Source organism: Vigna unguiculata, chromosome 6 (genome assembly GCF_004118075.2).
Source record: "Vigna unguiculata cultivar IT97K-499-35 chromosome 6, ASM411807v1, whole genome shotgun sequence".
NCBI classification, from domain to species: domain Eukaryota; kingdom Viridiplantae; phylum Streptophyta; class Magnoliopsida; order Fabales; family Fabaceae; genus Vigna; species Vigna unguiculata.
Genome location: NC_040284.1, coordinates 7684157 through 7709040, shown reverse-complemented (window position 1 = coordinate 7709040; position 24884 = coordinate 7684157). Strand labels below are relative to the sequence as shown.

Sequence of the window (24884 nt, the reverse complement as noted above, 5' to 3'; positions counted from 1 at the left end):
TCTTACTTTGAGTTTCTCAAGCATGAGCATGAGCCTAGCAACTCGCCATCTTTTTTGTAAAAAATTGCACCAATCATTCCCTCTTTGCCTAAACCAACATTGCTTCCTTTGCCTTCACTTCCAACACTGCCTCAGACCATAGTTCCACCTTTTCTTGCAATCCCAGCATTGCCAACCAACTCTCTGCCTCCACTTCCAAACATCATTCCATCACTTCCTTTTGATATCTCGGGAAATCAGAAATTTCACTGTAACGAAGCCCTTACATATTACAAACATTTACAACAATGTAGTAATATTTCCCGGATGAATAATTATGGACTTATGATTATTCAAAGGAAAATATTAGTCAAAGAAGAAAAATAATTGTGATCTTTGAATAAGTAGGACATGAAAATACCTTTTGCTTCCAAACTAAGGAGTGGGTCCAATAAGTCATACATGTAGAGGTTTTGATTTTCTCTGCAGAAATATTTTGAGTGACACGAGATATAGGAACCAAATTTATACTTTGAAGCATAGGAATGAAAGTAAAAAAGTAAGAAATTTGGTCTTTCATGTCCCTTATTTGGATAGATCATCCAGTTTATTAAAAGCAAATCTATTTCAACGTAAATCAGTCTGATGCTAACAATTTTTTAACAATTTTCTAAAAGCAGTAAGCGTGTCATGCACTTTTGCCTATATCAAGCATCACTCCTTTTAATTCCGTAATTACAAAATCATAATCTTCGTTGTATAGACAATTTAATTAAAATATTTGTTTTGGCTTAAACCATACGAAAAATAACGAAAAAAGGACAGGGAAATTCATGACAGCAAGACATATACCAGTTCATTTTCAACCTTCCTCAAATACTTATTACACAGGAAAAGTTACATAAATTAATGAACACCAAACATATGCTTTCGTATTCTGATAACAACAATCCATGCTTTTGGTTTCTTGTACGCTTCGTTTGGAATCATTTATTGTTACATGTGCCTCACGTAAGCATCGTAAAGTTATGCCCTGTGTTTTTTGGTGACTATAAATCAGCCAACACAAATGAGAGAAACACTGTTTATTTTAAAAGATTGACTAGCAGATAGTTGTGAATCACAGATAATGACATCGAAGTCAGATTCAGGTAGCAATGTGCATCAAGGGAAGACCTTGCTGCAGAACCCATTTGAATTCAGTGATGATCAGATTCTGAATAATGTCTACAGAACCCATTTTCATTGTGTTCAGAAATGCAATGTACAATCACTTCACACCGTTGCCTCAACCGTCATCAATCACTCAATTCAAATCACAGACACACTCCTTACAAAGGTAATCATTCTTTTGAATGGTTTATATGTAAACATAATATTTTTTAATAAGTTAAAAAAATGTTTAATCCTCAGAATGATTGTACTTACTGGTTTCTGACACAGCCTATCCAACTCAGTGAGCATTTCAGAGAAGAGACCATAACGTCCCCACAACTTACTGCAATACTCAAGCGAATTGCTTACCAGGTGCTTGCTAATTTTCTATTTTCTCTGTTAATTAGAAATTTAATTTAACGGTTCAATAAAAATAATGAATTTCGGGAAGCCTTAATAGTTCTTTTATAATTATTTTTTCAATTTTTCTTATTATTTTAGATATTCTTTTTTTTCTTAATTTAGTTAATATAATATTTTTCTGATAAATTGATGATAATACGAAAATACTATACTGATTATTTCTAAAAAAATAAAACTAAAATAGTTCTTATATAAAAAATTGAAAAATAATTAAAATGAATAACTATATTCCTTTTATATCCTTTACAATAATAAATTAAAATAAAAATTTTGATATTGTCAAAACTGGTCCATGAGAATGTTAGTGTCTAAAATATGTTTGAATGTGTTTATATTTTAAATTAACGGTATTGAAGATATATAATCCTCATAGTCATATTTTCTTGCATGTATATTAATAGGTAGTATCAAAATAATGTTCATATTGTTCTAATACAATTTTAAGAGATATCACTTTTAACAACAATTTATTTAACCAATAATTATTTTATAATGAAATAACCGTGCAACTTTGTGTTTAAAATAACTATTAGGTTTTTGTCATAAACTATTTATTGTTGATGTAATTGACTTAACGTAAATATATATTCAACAGATTCCATTCTACGATATGGAATATTCTGTTTCTTGGAGCAATTAGGTGATGTAATCACACATGCTAGTTTTACAATACGATAAATAGGAACATAAATCAAATTGTAACAAAATGTAATCGGAAAAATAGAATCTCTACACTATTACTAGATAATAGACGGTTACGTAATTAAAAAGAGTAATATGTGTGTCTGTGTATTGTCCTTGCAAAGGACCGAACTATTATTACAAGACCATCTTCTCACTTACACAGTGTTATGAGATTATTACGTTTCGTATGGCTAACTGGTCCCAATCTCTACACTATTACTACATAAAGTCAACTATTTGTCAAATATAGTAAATATAATAATAAATTAATGAATAATTTTACTTCATAAATAGTTCACCCTTTTATACATGTTTCATAGGTATTTTCCTGAGTGGGCTAGATAGGCTAGATAGGCTAGGCCTAGTCTAGGACACTTTACGTTATCTAAATTTGGATGATGATCAACTGATTATCTTAATGACGATCTTAACTAATTCCAAGATGATGTCCATCTCCAAGAGTGACATCATCTCAATCTTATTCATATAATAGTCTCGTAGACTCGAAATTTGATTTAGAATCTTATTTTTTGAAAAAATGATAGAAAGAAAATATCCATTTCTTTGATCTTTCTGTCTTGCTGATAACATTGTCTTGTTGTTCTGAATTTTCTTTTTACTATTTTAGTTTAGTTTTTAATTCTATTTTGGTCCAATTTTAATTTTGTTTTGGAATTACAATTAAATCAATCTTTTACGAGCAAAATTCAATTAAAAATCCAAAATTAAACATTAAATGAGGAAAGAAAATATGCATTTATCCTTGCCCGAGTATAGCCCCTAGTCTCAAGGAGCATAGAGAAGTAAAGGCTAATGATAAAAGCAATTGTTAGGGATATGATTGAGGAGACCATTATCTGTCTTAGGAAGTTCAAAGTTACATTATCTAGGCTTTTAGATCCAACAAATCTGACAGTTGAGAAATGAGTGCATGTAGGGATTTGGGCTCCCTTGATTTTCTATAAATGGGGATAGAGTACCTTGGGAAGGACCACTTTTACTGATTCAATAGGTGACATATTTTCCTGCTTTTCTTTTAGTTCTAGTGCGTCTTTTGGTTCCGACATGGGTAGCGATGATAGTAAAGATTCGTCGACAATAGAAAGGGCTAAGGATAGATGGCTTTGCCTCGAGGTTACGAATGATTGGATCCTAGGGTTAAAGAATATTTTTCGATGTACCAATGGTCGTCTATAATTAGGACTTTTGTTGATAGTATCACATTAATTGAGGGTGACATTATTGATGGTATTATATTTATTATAAGTTCCATAGAGAATGTATGTCATGTCTGAGAGGGTTATCGTTCTGATTTTTTCTATATGTATTTCACACTTATAATCGATTTCCATGTTCGATTTCCTTTTGATGAATTAACCACATGGGTGTTGCGTATTTTAAACGTTGCTCTTACGCAATTACATCCAAATAGTTAGGTATTTCTCCATGCCTTTCGAGTCATTTACTAGGCTCTTTACTTGAAACCCACTCCTTAGGTCTTCTTTCACTATAGTAGTACTTGGCATGGGGACTTACACTTGTTGGTCAGGCTAAGGTGTATCCATTTGTCTCTTACACTTCTTTTAAAAACTTTAAGGGTGGTTTTTTCTGGGTCATGGTAGATCCATTGGGACATCAATATTCTATTATGGCAATAAAATGAAATTATGATTTTATTGACTCAAAATTTAGTTAGGTACCATGAATGGTCAAGATCATTACTGATCGTTGAAGACAATCGGGTTCTTGGGTATTTAGATAGACTTCTTAGAAGGTTGTCCACTAAGAAGATTGTTGGGGTGTTAGTCTATTCTCACCCTCGTATTGACCTTTATTGTATGTGTAGCTTTGTTTAGTCATTACTTGCAAGTTTTTGACATTTGTTGATGTTATTCTCCTATTGCGCACATTACGTCGATTGTCAAGATTGACCTTCTCAAGAAGGAGGTTTTCCACCATCTTAGGAAGGAGAGACATGCAAAAAAGAGGGTCGAGGGTGAAAATTGCCCTTCGAATGTAGGGAATGTTGTCGAGGTTGAAGTCTGAAAGGAACTTCGACCCCAGTGCCTCTAAAAAAAGAAAAGTAACATAAAGAAAATTCTTCTCATTAGTCATCAACATATTACCAAGAATCACCAAAACAAGGTTGTTTTGCTTCTACAAGCACTAGTGGGGTTCATCTAGTCTGCTCGATCCCAACTTGAGGATGAATTAAGGTATTAAACTCATATTAATGTCAGTTGTAGTGGGAGTGGTAGAAAATGATGACTGTGATACTCTTTTGCACTTTCTAGTGAGTTTCACTCTTATGCCTTTGATATAAGTAAGTTGCGTGGTGCTGATTCAACCAAATTGTCTAAGGAAATCCAGTTAGAGGTCAAGTTACAAGATCTTAAGAAGCTGCTAAAAATGTAATTCAAGAGAAGAAAAACCTATTCAACTAGGTGGATCTCTTTAAACCAAAGTGGTTAGACATAATGGCATATTGTAATTACTGGAGAACATGATGCCTTGATTCTAAAAAGAAAGAGAATGATGCTTGGTCAGTCCTGGATCAATTGAAGCATAATATTTCATTGGAAAGAACTTGTTGGGAACGTTTTGTAAAAGAGCTTAAGTAGCTAAAGGGTTATATCTAGGCCTAACATGAAGAAGGGATTATTTCTTTTTAGAGTTCCTTTGGTTGATCCTCACTTCAACATTGATAAGGATGTTTATCGAGTGAATTAGTGTCTCTGAACGAGATACCTGAGCACAAGGAGGTACAAATGACATTAATGACTACAGATAATCATGGAACCCCTAACAATGGTGGTGGTGAGGAAAACCCTTTAACCCCAAGTGGTGATGGTGGCAAAGATTTGGAATGACTTTGTTCAATTTAGGCATTTTCTTCAATTAGTTTTCAATAAGTGGGTTTTCACTTTTTCTTGTTGTACTCATTTCTCATGTCGTTTAGTGTACTTGGCCTTAGCATGTTTTTTGAATGAAATTGAAATATTTCTTGGTATGTATATATGAGTTAGCTTGTTTATATGGAACAGATAATCTTTTTAAGAAGAAAATTTCTTATCTGACATATTTATATAGATGTCCTTGTTTACTCAAGAGGGATTATCTCATCTAGATCATGCTTCATTATCTGAGAGAGGGCGAGCTAGGTAGTGATCATGAGGTGGGAATCTTCCCCGGCAAGGATATATCTCAAGAGGGGACACCCCATGAAACTTCCTGACTTTAGCCTTTAAAGAGCCATTATAACTATTTGCAATGTTGTGCTATATTGATGCCTTGTTAAAACCTTCTTAGACAAAACCATATTTAGGGAATGAACATGGATGAAGTTACCATTTTGATTACACATAAATGTGTTATCGTCGTCCAATTTTTTAAATTAAATATCAGTGGTTACTTTGTTGTATTTTCCATTTGGGAGGGATCATCTAAGATGGAAGTTCCTTGACCAAAGGATGGCTTGGTAGGGGTCGTATGATGAATACTTCCTTGACCGAGATTCGTCTCAAGAGGGATCATCATATGAAGCTTCTTTAACCTTAGCACAAGAAGTGTACATAATTGGTGAAGTACTATTTTATTTTCTAGGTTACTCATTAAAACATCCTCGATCAAAACTCTCCTTAGGAAAAAAAGACCCAAGTAGGAAAAAGTATATCATTTAAGCATCCTCATTTCAAGTGTGTAGTTCTTGGGATTTTTTTTTGAATAAGTACTTCAGTCGATATGCTCCTTTGGCTGCTTATTCTCTCACCCAAAAGGGTCCTTCCCAATGGGACGAGAATTTCCCTTTGTTATCCCTTGTTGACCTCCTGGATTATTGGCCCTTTGATATTTGCGTCACTTGAGGTCACACCTATCTTGATAACTCCTTCCATCTTCCTCTTTTCGGACAAAACATCAAAGATGTCCCGCTTGGACCAAATCTTCAATCTTGTCTTCTAAAGCATGATATACGTTTGTAGTATGGTCATACTTACGATGATATCTACAATGTTTATTTTTGTCAAAGTTTCTTGAAGATGATACTTTTTCGTGAGTTGGTATGAGATAGAAGTTGAGAGCCTCATCCACAATACAAGATTTGTTGGTGTTAAGTGAAGTATAATGGGTGAATTTGGGGGGTCTAGTCATGGGAGTCAAAGTTGAAAATAACGCTCTTTCTCGGGGTTTCTTTTCTTAAATACATGTACTTTCTACAAGACCGTGGAAAATTATAATAATTAGTTATATATATCCAAGGAGATTTATTAATTATTTAATTTAGATGATTATTTTATTATATTTAAAAGATTTTGATAAAAACTAAAATGATTTATTATCTAATTTAAAATATTTATTTTCTAAGAAAAAAGATTTGGTGAATATTTATTCTCAAAGGGTGTTTTTGAGAAAATTGAAATTTTCACGAAAGAATTTTTTTTCATGATTTTATGAGTTTTATAGGTATATGGGTGTGTGAGTATCTTGGGTTGTGAGGGAAGTTAACTTTCTTGCTTGTATGTGTGTTGTGAAGCCAACTAGATTGTGATTTCTTTTGAGTTTTGTATATTGTTATTATTTGATGATCAAAATGTGTTCTTAGTTGTGAAGGTATTGAAAGTTTTGATTTTTAAAATTATTATTCTAATGTTGGAATTTTTATTGTTAAATGGTGGTTGTATAAGGAGTTAAATTCTTGTTATCTTTCTTTCTCTACGACTTGTATGTGTGGAGGCTCTGTCTAGAGCATGCTCCTCAAGTGGGTGGCTTTGAAAGGATCCCAGTTGGCGAGTAGCTCCATGGAATGGAGGGTTCTTTAAGTGTCGAAGCTGGAGATCGAATGCCTTTAGATAGAGTACTCTATGAAATTTGTTTGCGTGAGTAGGGTCTTTGGAGTGTCGAAGTTAGAGGGCAAATGTCTTTGGGCAGAGAAGTCTATTGACTAGTGTTTGATACTTGGTTGTTTAGTGTCGAGGTCAGAGGAAGAATATCTCTACCTTGAGAACTTTATGAACTAAGGCTTGATTGTGAAGGTTTTTAGAGTATTGAAGTCAAAGTACAAATGTTTGTGGATGAAGCACTCTATTGAATGATGTTTGATACTTGACTGTGTAAGGTCAAAGGACGAATGTCTCAAAATTGAGAACTCTATGATCCAAGGCTTTTTTGTGGTTTGTTATGAAAAGTTATATATTTCTTTTAAATGTCATGGGTTTTAAACATTGAATGAGTTTATTTAAAAAATTGAGGTTCTTTCTTGGTGATGGTAGCTCACCATTCTGTTCGTGGTTGTGGTTTGCACATGCGATAGTCGTGATTTATCATAGGAGTAAAGGATCGTACAAATGTTGATGAAGATACACATCAAAACTAGAGAGAGTAATCAATATTGGGAGAGGTTTGGGAAGTCTTTTAGTCTGATATATATTTTTCCTTTTCAAATTACTTTATGGTTGTAAAATAATGATTTTTTATTTATTAAGATTTCCAATAAAACAGGAACAAAGTTTTATTTTGTGTTAACTATATCTTTTAGAAAGCAAAAGGTTAGGGTGTTATACTTTCATTCTTCCATTGCTTGTGAATTCTCTCAACTCTTTAAGCTACATGAACTTGGTTGTCCTTTGTCGCAACTCATCAACCTTGATTATCGGCTTCTTGCACAAGCAATCATCCTACTTGTAATTCAGTTGCCATATAGTGTGTTCTATCAAGTTCAGAGGTTATCTAAACATTCATGTGTTCATTTGGATCAATACTCCTATCATAATGATCACGATTAATGCTTTCAAGTTTAGAGGGAGATTAACTTCTATTATACCATAAATAAAAAAAGGATGGCTACAGGATCCCCTTATGCCTACCGAGGTGTTTTCGGAATGCTAAGAACGTGTGGTTGTTCTACAGGTTCTTTCGGCCTCAATTAATGGGGTGTGTCCTAGATCACTCGAAAAAGATGGTTGTATGTAACTAGGGTTGTTCTTCCCTACATCACCCCTTAAGACCTCCTTTAGCCTCCTATTTATGAATGTATGTCAATCAACAATGTCATATATTTGCTTGTATGATTACTTTGTCCTTCTACTCTTTATTGCTTCTCATTGATCATGTTTCACGTTGATACATCATGGTCTTCCAAGTACACGTCAGTCTCACTTCCGCAATCTTACCTCGTAATCACTTCATCCTTTTATACTTGTTTCATGAGCCTTTGCTTGAGTGGACCTATTTTAGATAGGTTAGTTCTAGTCTATGATTCTATAGGTTACATAAACACCCACACTAAAATCAAGGGTGATCATGGATTGGATTTTTAATGCTCTAGTCCATATCCCTTTTATATCCAAATATTTAGATCAGATATTAGATCCATATCTACTTTTTCTGTAAAACTATTTTAGATTTTTTGAAAATCCAAATCCAAATATTTGGATCAAGTTATAAATCCAAATTCATTTCTAGATCCATATTTTCTAATAAAAAATATTTTTTTAATAAATCAAAATTTAATTTTGCATCTATATTTTAAAAATAAAATAATTGTTTCATCCAATACATAAATACTTATAAAAATTTAAATAATATATAAAATAATATAAATTATTTAATAAAAAGTATAAAAAAATTCAATTATAATAAAATGATTATGTATAACCAAACATGAACACATATTTAATATTCTGCCATCTTTCAAATAAAATATTACACCAATATCTTATATAAAAGAAAACATTAAAAGGACAAAACATCATTAATCTATCATAGATTAAAAGATCCAAAAAATCTGCCTCCACCGTGGAATAAACGGAGACCACAAATCAGTCTTTGTTCTCTCACTAATTCTCACAATATAGAGGGAGTGAAGTGACAAAGGAACTGTTTCCTACAATAGAAAAATAATTTGAAACAATGTTTGTTAAGTTTAAGATATACAGTTCATAAAAGTATTTTGCAACAATTGAGATAACCAACTCTTTCAATGAACATAGTTTAACCAGTGCAGTAAGGGCTTTTGACCTCGGTTGTTTTCGTTATTCTGCCTCGGTTTTATAACCGAGACATATTGGGGCGATGCCAAAAGGGAGTGCCTTTTGGCCTCAGTTATCACCCAAGGCCATAGAGGTTCTGCTTTTCTGTCTCAGTTGTAGACGAACCAGAGCCATAGACGTCATTTTCTGCCTCGGGTAATCGTGAACCGAAGCCAAAGGTTCACAACATTTTTAATTTATTAAAAAATTCGTAGAGCCTTTGGCCTCGGTTATGGTAAGAACCGAAGCCATAGAGTACCTTTTTTCTTCAGATTTGGTAAGAACTGAGGCCTATTCTACTATTTCTTTTTAAATACATTTTTTTTGTTTTATTGTCATTCCCACATTTAAACCAGCATTCTTTTTAGAGACCAGCATAAACCAGAACAAAATATTTTATCAAGCATCTACAATCCAAATACATTTAAAAGATAATTGGAATATCCACAATCCAAATACATATATCCTAATCAATACTATTGTACATCTAAATTATTAATTTTGCACATGTTATCCTACCAAACTTTATGGACTTCGCGAGCATTGGCACAGGACTCTTGAATGTCTGCAAGGTAAGACATTAACTTAAGTTAGTATATAGAAAGACAAATTTAGTACACCAAACTTTAGTACATTGCAAAGTATTTGTTTTAATTCAAATATATATTACCATTTCCCAATTAATAACCGAGGCATATGACCCTATTTGGTACAGGTTGAGTTTCACCCGAGGCCAAAGACGTAATGGCTAGTGGCATTTTTGAAATATTCAGCCACGTTTTTTGCTTCAGGTCTTTGGAACAGAAGCATATAATGGCGTTTGGCACCGATTTTTAGTGAACCGAAGCCTATAACCCTCTTTTACTTCGGGTTTTCTCTGAATCGAGGCATAAAAGTAGCTTGGAATCGCAAAATTGCCACCGTGCCATTATATGCTTTGGTTCTTGGACAACCGAGGCATATAACGTGAGTTAAAAAGTAAAATATGCATTATTGTCCCAAAAGATGTCTTTGAAGATGCACATGACTATTTATGCAACAAAAAGAAATGGAGATCGAATTAGATAAAAGATTATCATAAGTGAAAAGTAAAGAAGGGAAACACAAGATTACGCATTCATAACTAATCCCAACAAAATAAGAATTAGAAAATCCAATCCTATGGTGATCTATATTTTGTATAAAAGAGTGATACTTAATCCTAAATTTTCACTGTCTTAATCCAATCATAAGTAATATGTAAAAATGTGAGTTAAAGACACCTATATATAAGTATGTGAAAAAAATTTGCATGTTGATTTGAAAACACGTCTCTTTCATTAGAAGGGTTAAATCTAACATGTTTGTCTACATAATCACTAAGATGGTTTATCCGAAGAACTTTAGACCAACTATTTCCCACTTACACAACTTCTCAATGATTAGTTCTCATATAAATTCATTATAGTTTTCACAAAACTATAGAGAACACAAATTAAATATCAATTGTTCCTACCGAATACAAATGTACCCGCGAACACAAGTTATGTAGGGACCAATGAACCTTTTAAATGCACACGTCCACCTTCTTCGCTTAAGTTTCTAAGTCCAGGAGCCTAAATATCTCCTCCCAAGAGCCTGAGTATCTCCTTTCAGGAACCTGAGTATCTCCTTCCGATGAAGAGTTTCGTTGGCGGGAGGCCTGCAAAGCCACTCCGATGCTCAAGTCAGTATCAGAGCAATAAATGATAGTAATAGTAAAAAATAGCATAGTCATTTTACCTCGTGAATAATGCCTTTTATACTACTTTAATGGGCCAAACCCTATGGGCCTAGGGTTTGCACTATTTAGTTAGTTTTAGGCTTTACTAACTATGCTTAATTAATCCTAATTCCTTTCTTACCATTCCATTCAGAGCACTTATTATTAGTTCATTCAGCAGAAGTGTCCTCTGCCCTAGTGTCGAGGTCATTAAGGCCTATTCCTCAGTCATCACGACATCCTCGCCTGTCTTCATATTACTTTCCTGACATGTGCGTGCGCTATGAACCTCTTAGGTTGGAGTATATTCGGACTAGCACATTGGTGTGTGTCATGATTGGCTATTTCGCCTTATCAGGTTGAGGTATATTCGGCTCCTCAAGTTGTACCCACTTTGATGATTCCAAGTGTCCCCTTTCCCAATATGTACATCAACGATCAACCTAATAAGTACCAATTACCACTATCACATTCACATGGGTAAAATTTTAGTAGTACATGAATCAACAGTAATAGAACTTGCAGTGTAATTCAATCTGGTAGATACTGGTGTATATCCATTCCAAATAGATTTTCTATGAAAAAAGTGGCCTGCTCTCTTTCATACCCAAAAGCAAATGAAAACAGAATTTAGATTTGGTCTTTAGATACTTAGAATTATCATATTAGCACACATTTTTAAGAATTATCATACCAAGAAGCCTCACTTTTCACACTATACATAATCAGGTTAAGTTGGATAACACAAAAAATATGTTTCAACAACTTACCATGCCTAATTTAGTTCACAGTTCACATACAAAATTGACATACCATACCCCATATTCCTTAATTGTATCAGAAATGCAAATCCACCAAAAGACACATGTATGCCAATTGTCAAGAATTATAATTAACTGACAAAATTCAACTTATAAGATACTAATATGATGACTCCAATAAAGAAATAAATTAAGTTATCAAAAGATAACAATCAAAATAAATAACATTAACATGCCCAAAGTATGATTTCAATCTACAACCAGGATACCAGACTAAATTGTTCAGCAAAATAGAATTAAGAAAATGAAAACAAAGAATGAAAAACGACATGAAGATTTGATCATTGTTGAATCATCTATGATTCCCACTCATTATTCCATTAAGATGCATTGATTATACACAGACAGAACACCGCACACCAAAATACCATTTAAAAATAGAAAATCTAACTTAAAATAATCACTTTTATTTGTTCCCATACATCCAAACACAGACACAGAGAGATAGTTGCAAAAACCATAGAGATACAGAGATCTCTGCACGTAGTTCTACAACATTATTTCATTTAAAAGAACTCTTGGATTCACAACCATAATGGTTACATACCTCTTTCCAACACGCGTAGTAACTTAACCTTAATCTTAATCTCCAGCGAATCCCGCCACATTCACTAGCTCAGTAGTGGCTTCGTACGTTTTCTCCAACAAAATCCTGATGAACCGAACGAGAATCATGGCACCACAACGTTCTGTTCAAACAAAATAAAAAAAAATTAAATGTCGAAGAAGGAAGGAACGAAAGGAGAAATGGAGATCGAATTAAGAACGAATTAGATTTACCTTGATAAAGTATAAAGAAAGAAGTGAGAAAATGATTTAAGATTGATTGTACCGGAAGGACTTCCGGGATTTATGAATTTCAAATTTTGGTACTGGGAAGAACTTAATGAATTAGTTCAGATTTATTTGGATCTGAACATGATCCAGATGCCGAATTGGATTATCCAAATTTTAAAATCCAACTAAATAAAATGGTTACCTGGTCTAGAAAAGTTAAAAAATGTAGATCTGAATCAGAAAATGAATTTTAGAAAATAGATTCTTAATGAAACAGATCATACCAAAACATGATCAGATTGAGCAATTGCCCACCCTCAACTAAAATTATATAAAATTTAAATTATATATATACCATTATATAAATAAAATTCTCCTTTTAAGTATCTATATTTTATTTCTTATTTTAACCTTTGAATAACATGCTTTTTAATTAATTTTACCCTAAACTTTTTTTTTCCTTTAATTTGATTGGCCTAAATATTAGGCCGCCTTGAGTACTTAATTTATTCATTTAAGACCAACAGATAAGTACAGTAATAAAAGTTAATCACTTCATGTTAACTTTAATTGACATTTAGAAATAAATATAAATATTACTGTAACTTCACTAATAAAATTAAATATTATAATTAAAAACTAATTATATGTATTTTAAAACTAATTAAAGAATTAAAACAATTTCTTTTTATAATTTGAAGATCAAATTAAATTGATCTTCATTCACTGTAGGTTAATATAGTCTAAACATTATAAGAAAATGCTTCATTAATAATCAACTTTAGTGACAAAAAATTGTTAGTTACTATAGTGACCAATTTTGATACAAATTTCAAAAGTAAAAAATTATTAATTACTAAAATAATAACTATTATGAATAAAAAAGATACAGTTAGTTATAAATTGGTTTTTAAAATTAATTATCATAATTTTGACTACTAAAAAAATTGGTCACTAAAAATTGATTATCTAGATTTTGATTATCAAAATGACTTAGTTTCTAAATTGGTTTCTAATTAATTAATGATCAACTTAGTAATTAATTATAATTTTTTATTTATAATAATTATTATTTTAGTAATCAATAATTTTTTATTTTTTTAAATTAGTATTTAAATTGGTTAGTACATAAAATAATAATTTTTAGTCATAAAATTAATATAGATATTAACTATAAATAATATAAAAATCTTGACATTAACTATAGATATTAAAATTGGAATGGTCGGAGATGTAGATGGTGAGCACTCCCCGTGGTGACAAGTACGCGCATCACACGACGATGCTGATTCTGGAACAGTTGAAAGAATATTCGTGGGATGCAAAGGCACTGATAGTTGAAGCAGCTTTTGCTCTGGAATACGGGAAATTCATGTACCTTCCCCAGTTGAGACAGTACGAGGAGTATGAGAAATCTCTGGCTGATCTGAATGGGCTTCTGATGATTCAGCAAAAGCCTCAGCACCTGTGCTTCTTCAACAGTGTGGTGAAGAAGGTGATGCAAATGATTGAGTGCATCACCGAGTGGAAGTGGTTAACCAGTGCTGGCTATGATATCAAGGACGTCCCCACCTTGGCAGAGACTTTGCATGAGATCCCTGTTGTCGTCTACTGGGCAATCTTCACCTTCGTCACTTGCACTGGTCAAATTGATGACTTCACCACTCACCACAAGTAAAACCATTTATACAAATTAATTACTATGTTCTAAAAACTAATTTTAGTTCTTATATTTTGTTCCATGGGGATAAATTCATCAACTTAGTTATATTAAAAATATGTCATACATATAAATTCTTAGAGGGTGGCTTATATTTAAGATTTCTCAAGGTAGGGGTTTTATCTGATGTGTCAACCATTAAATTATCAAATTTTATTTTATTTTCTGTCAAATATAATGATTGCTATTTCTTTATTCAGGCTTAACAAATATGAATTATCGAGAAACTTTGAGAAGAAGCTTGATCTCATTATAAGAACTTTTAGGGAGCATTTGGAAATGTGTAGTACGGAGATAGGTTAGTTATGCTTGCTTTGTATCATATTCCGTTTTCCTAATACAGTTTCTAAACTGTAAGAAGCTGAATTCAAATTCATGTTTCTTATAAAAAGATGTTAAAATTATGTGTGATAATTGCAGGGAGAATAGAAGACTATTCCAGACGTAAGAATATTATCATTATTACTGGAAAAGATATTGTCAAGGTCTTGAAAGCACTCATCATCTCTGGTGAGAACAGGGATTCTAGACAGAATGTTATTAGTGGCCTCACTTTAGAACAGGTAATAACTATTATCATTAGCATTACAATTTTAATTAATCTTATTTCTCATGCATAATGAGTGTCCTCAGTTCTACAAGAAAACATGGTGGGATTAGTAAAAGTTTTAATTGGATGGTGATAGTATTTGAGGTTGTGAAAAGAATAATTGATGGGATAGAGAAAATTGTGAAGATAGTAGAACGCGGAAGTAGTAGTGAGTATGTATTAAATATTGTCTTATTCATTGTCAAAATGTAATAGCCACAACTTGTGTGGGATGTTTTAGATTTTTTCTTATGTAAAATTTTCTTCATATTTTTATCTTATCTTAGACTTTTCTATCTTTTTTGAGATTTTTTTTCTATGTAGAATGTTGTTTTATTCTAATTTTCTTTTTCTCCCACAATGCATTATGGCACATCTTCAGATCTTTCTTCTTTTTTTTTCCTCACACTTTGATACACCTAACTCTCTCAAATTAGACGATGAGAATTTTTTTTATTTGGCAACAAGAAGTGCTTGCCACTGTTAAAGGTTTTCAACTCGTGAAGTTGTTGGAAGGTCGTGATATAGGTATACCACCATCACATAAAGATGTTTTAAACAACAAAGTCAATCAAGAATTTCTCAACTATTAGCAAGAGGACCAGCAGCTGCTGGTGCCAAGCAAATACTATGCTGACATTCTTACCAAACCTTTGTGTATTGCTTCTTTAATTAAGTTTAGACATAAACTTAAACTTAAGGTGGAATGTAATCCCATCGTAAGTTGAAGGGGATGTTAGCAAATAAACAAAAATAATACTAACACACAAATATAACAATTTACTTTTCTATTATATTTGTTTCTCTTATTTTTGTATATATACACACTTCATGTAATTTATCTAAATCAATTTACACTACTAGAAATTCTCATATAACATAAAATTTTTCTTGCAAATTTGTTAAAAGAATTTGCAAGAAAAAACTTTTTTCTATTATTTTCTCGAAAAATTTTAATTGGCAGGTAATTCTTTCGTGGGTAATCATTTTCTACAAATTTATAAAATTTGCAAGTATTTCCTACAAAATTTGTTGCGAAAAGTGTTTATACAAAATATTTTGCAAGAAAATTGGTAATAATTTCTTGCAAAATTTTTTTCACAACAAAATTTGTAAGTATTTCCTACAAATAAAATTTCAAAACAAAATTGACAAAAAATATGAGTTTTTTTAGTAGTGATATAATTCTTTTTCTCCATCATGTAATTATAGTATAATAGGTGATATTTGTTGGACCCATCCCAATTATCCGCTCTTTAGTTACAATCGGATGCAACTAGTTGGTGAAATTATTTTTGTTTTAGTGTGAAGTTTGTTAAGAGAAAGTGATTTAAGATAAATGGAAATACATATGCTTTTGGGTTTTTTTTTTTTCTATTAATAACCACATGCATTCAATTTAATTTCTATCTTCACATTCACAATGTTCTTGCTGCACTAAGATTAGCTACAAAAGTCTTTCCTTTTATTTAATGATTTGACTTTCACGAACTATGTATGTAAAATTTAATATATTGTTAACTAATTAAAAATGATCCAAGACATGATTTAAATGTAGTAAAAGTTAGTAAGTTCATTGTAAGTCAATCGATATAGTGTATTTTACTTTGACAGGTTAAAATTGAAGAGTTTAAAAAAAAGCATGTGTTGTTGTTCATTTCGGGGCTTAAAAATATTGACGAGGAGACTCAACTTCTGAAAACTATTTACGAGGAATTGAAGAAGAAACCAAGAGAAGTGGAAGGTTACAAGAAGGAGGATTTCAAAATTTTGTGGATCCCCATTGTGGATGACTGGAATGAGGATCACAGGAAAACATTAGAAACTAAATTACAAAGAACAAAGATTGGATGGTATGTGGTCAAACATTTTTCTTTTGAAACAGGCATCAAGCTTATAAAAGAGTTGTTCAACTATAGGGGAGAACCTGTGATCCCATTGATGAGTCCAGAGGGTAAAGTGGAAAACATCGACACAAAGCAAATTATATCAATGTGGGGCATTGATGGATTTCCATTTAGAACCTCCGATCACACTCGACTCATTCAACAATGGAATTGGTTTTGGTCTGAAATGACCAAGCTTAACCCAAGAATTGGGGACTTGGTAAGTACTAAGTGCTTATATCATAGCACATATTTCCTATTTAATATATGTGAACACAAACAAAACTATATGCGTAAAGAAAAGGTACCTTCCGAGATTCTTTTCTTAGGACAGAACATAGTTGTTTGTGTGTTCTTTTCTTCGTATTTTTTCCTTTCGTCCAACCTTAACTCACAAGAATTTAACTTGTAACAAAAACTGTCAGAATTGTTTTTCAAAAGGTGTATATGTGTCATAGAGTGAGAATATGAGTTAAATATTAATAATTTTAATACATTTATAATATAATGTTGAAAAATTAGATTGAGGAGGATCGTTATCTCTTCATATACGGTGGCACAGACACTATGTGGATCCAAGAATTCACGACTGCCATAGAGAAAATGAAGAGGGATGTTGAGACAATAAGCATGCAAATAGACATCACAATAGATTCATACCAACTGGGAAAGGAAGACCCTAAGATTGTGCCACGCTTTTGGATTGCCATTAACAACTTGCTTGCAAGTAGGAAGCAACAAATAATGAAAGGTGAAGGAGATAAAGTGGTGCAAGACTTTGTAACAAAAGAGATAAAGAGGTTGCTCTTCATCAAACAAGATCCTAAGGGATGGGTCATTCTCAGTAAGGGATACAATGTAAAGCTTCTTGGTCATGGTGAGGCCATGTCTCGCACCGTCAAGGAGTTGAGCTTGTGGCATGTGAAGATGATTGAAGAAGTGAGCTTTGATGTGGCTTTCAAAGAGTACTACGAGAGCATCAAGGACAAGACTAATCCTAAAAAATTTGAGCATAGTGAGATTTCTAATTACCCTTATGATATATTGGCTCATATACATTGCCCTAATGTGGAAGGTGGACGTTCCATGGAGGTAACTTCTTTTAATTGTCATGGTCTTGATCAGCAGACAATTTACTCTTTCGGGGAACCATGTGAGACTCCACCTTTTGATTTAAATTTGTGCTCGTGTGTTTATTATTTAGGTTTTAGCTACTTGCTTCTCAAGTAGTAGAGAATAACAATTTTCAATCTGTTCGTATGTTTTTCAATGAGTTGATTTTGAATATACCTTACTCCCTTTTCCAAATACAATTTCTACTGTAAGAAGCTGAATTGAAGTTCATTTTTCCTTATAAGATGATCTTAAAATTATGTCTGGTAATTGCAGGGAGAATAGAAGACTATTCCAGGCGTAAAAATATTATCTTTAATACTGGAAAAGATATTGTCAATGTTTTGAAAGCACTCATCATCTCTAATGAGAATAGGGATTCTAGACAGAATATCATTAATGGCCTCACTTCAGAACAGGTATAATAACTAGCATTATAATTTTAATTGATCTTATTTCTCATGCATAATGAGTGTCATCTAAAAGTTTTAAATGGATGGATTGTAGAAAAAAAAATACATCTTTTGAAAGTGTTGGAGATCCCATATCTGGTAGATGTAAAGTTAATTTGTAGTATATATGAAAAATCCTCAACTTACAAGTTGAGTTTTGTAAGGATTTGTGATGGAGGATCATCCAACCTCCACACTTTTGGCCAGGATAGAAGAAGATGAAGCTTGAAATTGATGATATTTTATTTATGCTACGTCTTCTTGTTTTACAAAGCCTTTAAAATGAGAGTATTTCTCCTAGACTCACCATCAAGGAACTTTCATTGTTGGGTAACTGATATTGCTTTCAAGTTTCCATTGAGAAAGTCTAAGTTTTCTTTCCCTTGTTTCTACTTGGAGCCGTGGAGGATGCTTCCATCAATGAGTTAAACTTAAACTTTTATCTTATTATATATATTGTCACAACAGAGGTTTGTTAGGTTTATCTTCTCGTGATAAAATTGCTATCAGGTGCAATAGGTTGATAAAATCAATTTTGTTCTGGTGTGGGAAGTTTGTCAAGGGAATGAGATTTGAGACATATATATATATATATATATATATATATATATATATATATATATATATATATGTGTGTGTGTATGTGTTTTTCTGATTTTTTTTTCTATCAATAGATACATGCACTCAATTTAATTACTATCTTCTCAATGTTTACCACACTAAGATTGGATACAAATAGTCCTTCCTTTTACTTATGATTTAACTTTTCACGAACTATGGAATGTAAAAGTTAATATTTTGTTAACTAATTGAAAATAATCCAAGACATGCTTTGAATGTATAGTGAAAGTCAGTAAGTTGCTTACATGTGAATCTATAAGTAGATGAGAGAGTAAAAAGTATTGTAATTAAATTCCGAATGAATTTAGTGTATTGTTTTGACAGGTTAAAGTTGAAGAGTTTAAGAAGAAGCATGTGTTGTTATTCATTTCGGGACTCGAACATATCGACGAGGAGACTCAACTTCTGAAAACTATTTATGTGAAATTAAAAGAGGAACCAAGAGAAGTAGAAGGTTACATGAAGGAGGATTTCAAGATTTTGTGGATTCCCATTGTAGATGAATGGAATCAAGATCGAATAAAAAAATTAGAAACTAAATTACAAAGAGCAAAGTTTGGATGGTATGTGGTCAAACATTTCAATTTTGAAACAGGCATCGAACTAATTAAGGAAGTGTTCAACTATAGGGGAAAACCTGTGATTCCATTGTTAAGTCCTGAGGGTAAGGTGGAAAACATAGACACAAAACAAATTATATCGATGTATGGCATTGATGGATTTCCGTTTAGAAACTCTGATCACACTCGACTCACTCATCAATGGAATTGGTTTTGGTCTCAAATGAACAAGCTTAACCCAAGAATTGGATATTTGGTAAGTTCTAACTGCTTGCATGTCCTATTTTGTATATGTGTGGGCTATAGTGTGGAATATGACTTAAATAGTAATGATTTAATACATATATAATATAATGTTGAAAAAATCAGATCGAGGAGGATAGTTATCTCTTCATCTACGAAGGCACAAATACTATGTGGATCCAAGAATTCACGAGTGCAATAGAGAAATTGAAGAGGGATGTTGAGACAATAAGCTTGCAAATAGACATCACAATAGACTCATACCAAATGGGAAGGGAAGACCCTAAGATTGTGCCACACTTTTGGATTGCCATTGAGAGCTTGCTTGCAAGTAGGGAGCAAAAAAGAGTGAAGGGTGAAGATGAAGGGGTGCAAGACTTTGCAACAATAGAGATAATGAGGTTGCTCTTCCTCAAACAAGACCCTAAGGGATGGGCCATTCTTAGCAAGGGAAAGAATGTGAAGCTCCTTGGTCATGGTGAGTCCATGTCTCGCACCGTCGAGGACTTTCGCTTGTGGCATGTGAGGTTGAATGAAGAAGTGAACTTTGATGAAGCTTTCAAAGAAGTACTATGAGAGAACCATGGTAAAGATTATTCCTCAAATATGTGAGCATATTGAGATTTCTAACCACCCCTCTGATGTGTTGGCTCATATACCTTGCCAATGTGGACGTCCCATGGAGGTAGCTTCTGTTAATTATAGGTGTTTTCATGGTCTCGAACCATCTCTACTTCACAGCGAAGCCGAATACAGTACAAAGTGTGGGATCAACGTGGAACATAGAATGGAGCCAGGCCCAACAGAAATTATGACCCAAATTGAAGAAAGCCGAAAACAATCAGCAGAGGAGAAAAATACAAGAAGCAGAGAGAGAACTGACCGAGGGCACTCTGGTTGCGAGGAAAGCGACGAAGGTGATGAACAACGGGAAGAAAAAGAATCAAAGAGGAATACAAATAAAGACAAAGGGAAGGGGTTGGAGGTAAAGGAAGAGATCGAAAGTGAAGATGAATATATGATGTTGATTAACACAGCAGAAGTTGATCCACGAAGCTTCAAAATGAAAGAAAAAGTGCAGAAGGGAGAGTCTAGCAAGATGCGAAAACACAATGAACGCGGGGACCTAACAAACAGCACCAAAACACAACAGAGACGCCAAAGGTTAGCAATTCATACACTCAGCATTTTTACTTCAGAAAATGGTATAGAAAAGAGTAATATTCATACGCCAATGCTATTTGCTCATATTCAGATTCCTACCTAAACCATTATCTTGCATAAATTCAGTCACCAAATAAGAACAATAGCGAATTCGAGGGGCTGGAAAATGCTAGAATATTGTTTGGTGAATGTGTTTTGGTTTAAATTGCAGGAACAGAAGGACAAAAAGATCATTAAGTGAAGTGAAACGGAAATGATAAGCTATATCAATTCAGGTAGGAATTTAGACGACAACAACAACGTAAACAACAAGGAAGCAGTCACGGGTCCATTAATGTGAAGGTGTTATGCATGAATAGGGATTCAATACAAGTAATATGCCAAACGCACCCTAAAATCATTTGCAATGTATTATGTCATCTAGAATGGGAACCAGATCAGGGAAGGAATGTCAATGTTAAAACAAATTATCTTTCTCCGCTACGGATACTTATAAGATAGTTGCGTATATATACATTTAAAAGTATCGAATAACTTTTTATTTAAATTTACTTTTTTTATATTTTTCGTATATTCTTTTGGATATTTTTTGAAAGTTTCCTACTTTTCGCATGCATTAAAAAAGAATCTATTAGATATTTTAATTCTATCTTTAGTAACATTCAATTTGAATTTTTTATAACTATTTGTCATTATAATACTTTGACACCTTGATTAAATCTATTAAAATTACTAATCATGATCATGGGATATATTTTTAAATTTTTGGTTTATTAAATTTTTTTTATACTCTTTTACTTGTTGCATGTGATTTATATATATATATATATATATATATATTATAAAAAAAATATTAATAGCATCATTTGAATTATAGAAAAAAATATTTTGCAGTAAATTCACTATTTAAATATTTTTAATGCACAAATTTAATGATAGCATATAAAAAATTAATATTTGATTGTTTAATTTAAAAAATGTATATTTCTCACTAGTACTTTTTTTGGAAAGTGGACATGGGTATTCAAAATCCATGAGAAATATATTTGGGAAAGGCTTTGAAGTTTTGAAAAAAAGAAAAAAAAAGAAAACCGTGAGAAATTACCTACTCATAATTGTGACATTTTACAAAAAATATATTTGAAGGAAATTACTTACATATATTAAAATTTTTGGGAAACATTTCCTATGAGCATATTACCCACAAATTTCTGTTTATGGGAAAGTTGTGGGGAAAGCATTTTTATTCGTAAATTTGGAGTTTGACTACAGGAAATTTCTATTTTTTTTTTAGTATAATCTAATAACTTGAAACAACATATATGATTGTTGGGAGAACATTAACAAACTTACTATCATAGTTTTTTTGTGTATTTATTTTGTTAGATTATATTTGTTTGATAGCTATATTCCCACAAATTATGGTCTTTCTCTTTTAAGCTAAGTAATGAGGTTAAAATTAAGAAAAGTTATCGGAAGACTTCACCGTAATGAAATATTAGCAATGCCTTAAAAAACAAGAAGTGTCTAATTCATATAATTTTATGCATGTAAACAAAGTTTTAAAATACATAATCAAGCTAATTGTTAGAGTATAAATAAAACATAAGTGAAATCACACTAGAAAAATAAGATATGACACACAATCCATCAATAGGCTCAAAATCTCACCAAGGATAACTCTATTATAAAAATTCAACCTATAACAGTTCTCAATAACCAATATAAATTAGCAACATATAAATAATCCATGCAACATTAATTAAGATTCCAATTTTTCATGAATTTGATAATCCCAATCACTAAAACATCTTACAAACCAATAAAGATATGTTAAAAACCAAAACATTTATTGTAATTTTGTTTTAATGTTTTTGATATAAAAGATGAGCTCAAAATAAGAACAAAAACAATAAAAATAACATAACATTAAAATTTCTATCTAGAACGCGTAGTTAAAATGCCTAAACTACAATGTCTCCCCAATACTTATTTCACACATTATGCTCAATGCAACAATGGACTTATTATTGTAGAAGCCAAAAGTATATCAATCTCCTATTTTACAAAAATTATTTTCTGTAATTCGTCCGATACAAATTGCCTTGCACACTTTTGTAATTTTTATATTTTGACTTTCATTAACTAAAAGATATGTTTTTGAAATTTTTATTAAAATCTCACTACTCATATTTGCAAAATACCAATGAATTTAAATATGCTTGCATATTCACTACTAAAAATTCTCATATTACATGGGAATTTTTTTACAAATTTGTTAAAAAAAATTGTAAGAAAAAACTTTTTCATGCTTTTTTTTTAAGAATTTTAATTGGCAGGTAATTCTTTCGTGGGTAATTATTTCCTACAAAATTATAAAATTTGCAAGTATTTCCTACAAAATTTTTTGTGAAAAGTGTTTTATACAAAAATATTTTACAAAAAAATTGATAGCAATTTCTTGCAAATTTTTTTTCATAATAAAATTTATAAGTATTCCTACAAAAAAAATAAAAACAAAATTAGTAGGTAATATGAATTTTTTTTAGCAGTGATTTAATTTTTATTCAACAATGTTTTCAAATGTATTTAAACATGCATACATTTAATTTGAATTTTTTATAACTATTTGTTATTATAATACTTTGACACTTTCATTAAATCTATTAAATTATGGTATATATTTTTAAATTTTTAGCTTATTAAAATATTTTATTATACTCTTCAACTTGTTAAATATGATTTATACATATTCTTTAATTATAAAAAATATTAATAGCATCATTTGAATTGTGGAAAAAAAATTTACATATTCATTATTTAAATATGTTTAAGGCACAAATTTCATGATAGCATATAAAAATTTTAGTATTTGATTATTTAATTTAAAAGATGTATATTTATCACAAGTTTTCTTTTTTTTTGACAAATGGTTATGATTGTTCAAAATTCATAGGAGATATAGTTTGGTAAGACTACGTCACAAATAATGTTTAAGAGAATTATGACCTTTGTCACAAATAATGTTTAATGAAAATTACTTACATATATTAAAATTTGTGGGAAACATTTTCTATGCACATATTATTCACAAATTTCTGCTTGTTGTAAATTTGTGTGGAAAACATTTTTATCTACAGATTAACTGTTTTTTTTATGAATTTTGACTATGGAAAATTCTAATTTTACTTGTATTGTAATCTGATAACTTGGAACAACATATATCATTGTTGATCATTAACCAACTTATTATCATAGATTTTTGAGCATTTATTTCGTTAGATTACATTTGATGGAGAGCTATATCTCGACAATTGTGTGGTCCTTATCTTTTAAGTATGTAATTAGCTTAAAATAAGAAAAAATATCCAAAGACTCAATGAGGGTAACAAGTGGATTATCATCAATGTAGGCAAATATGACCAATGTCTCAGAAACAAGAAATACCTAATTCATCTAATTTATGCATGTAAACAAAGTTGTAAAATAGATTATCCAACAAACTATTAGAATATAAGTAAAACATGAGTGAATTAACATACAAAAATAAGGTATGACACATAATGGCTCATCCATAAATAGACTCAAAATCTCACCAATGACAACTCTATCATAAAATATTCAACCTAATAGTTTTCATTAACCAATATCAATTAGTAATATAGAAATAATCCATGCAAGATGATTTCCTATTAAAAACAATAGTTAAAATTCCTAAACTACAATATGTCTCCTCAACACTTATTTCACATGTTATACTCAATGTAAAAATGGACTTATTTATTATGGACAGAAGTCAAAAATATATAACATCTAACTCAATTTGCAATTTGACAAAATTTATTTTCTTTAATTTCGTACGGTACAAGTCACCTGACACACTTTTTGTGATTTTTATATTTTCACTTTCATTAACTAAAAGATATATTGT

General features: G+C 31.5%; 1 protein-coding gene and 1 long non-coding RNA gene across 5 annotated transcripts; one reads left to right on the top strand and one right to left on the bottom strand.

Annotated features, from left to right (window-relative positions):
- The first annotated feature begins 1080 nt into the window (after window positions 1-1080).
- On the top strand, window positions 1081-21452 carry LOC114188349 (protein SIEVE ELEMENT OCCLUSION B-like). Its single transcript, XM_028076943.1, is given in 12 exon segments — window positions 1081-1318; window positions 1423-1506; window positions 13843-14279; window positions 14526-14623; window positions 14746-14888; window positions 16529-17020; window positions 17323-17953; window positions 18190-18332; window positions 19311-19802; window positions 19916-20350; window positions 20352-20953; window positions 21165-21452. Coding segments are annotated over 12 exon segments (3813 nt in total). The 5' UTR covers window positions 1081-1108; the 3' UTR covers window positions 21211-21452.
- Window positions 9792-12870, bottom strand: LOC114187313. Of its 4 annotated transcripts, none has more exons than XR_003605231.1 (4): window positions 12609-12869; window positions 12376-12517; window positions 10810-11450; window positions 9792-9831 (listed from the first exon to the last, which is right to left on the bottom strand). It is a non-coding gene; the product is annotated as an uncharacterized LOC114187313 (long non-coding RNA). The 4 variants fall into 4 exon arrangements; XR_003605229.1 differs by having other exon boundaries at window positions 9794-9831; window positions 10762-11450; window positions 12609-12870; XR_003605230.1 differs by lacking the exon at window positions 9792-9831 and having other exon boundaries at window positions 9844-10947; window positions 11150-11450; window positions 12609-12859.
- Window positions 21453-24884: the final 3432 nt, after the last annotated feature.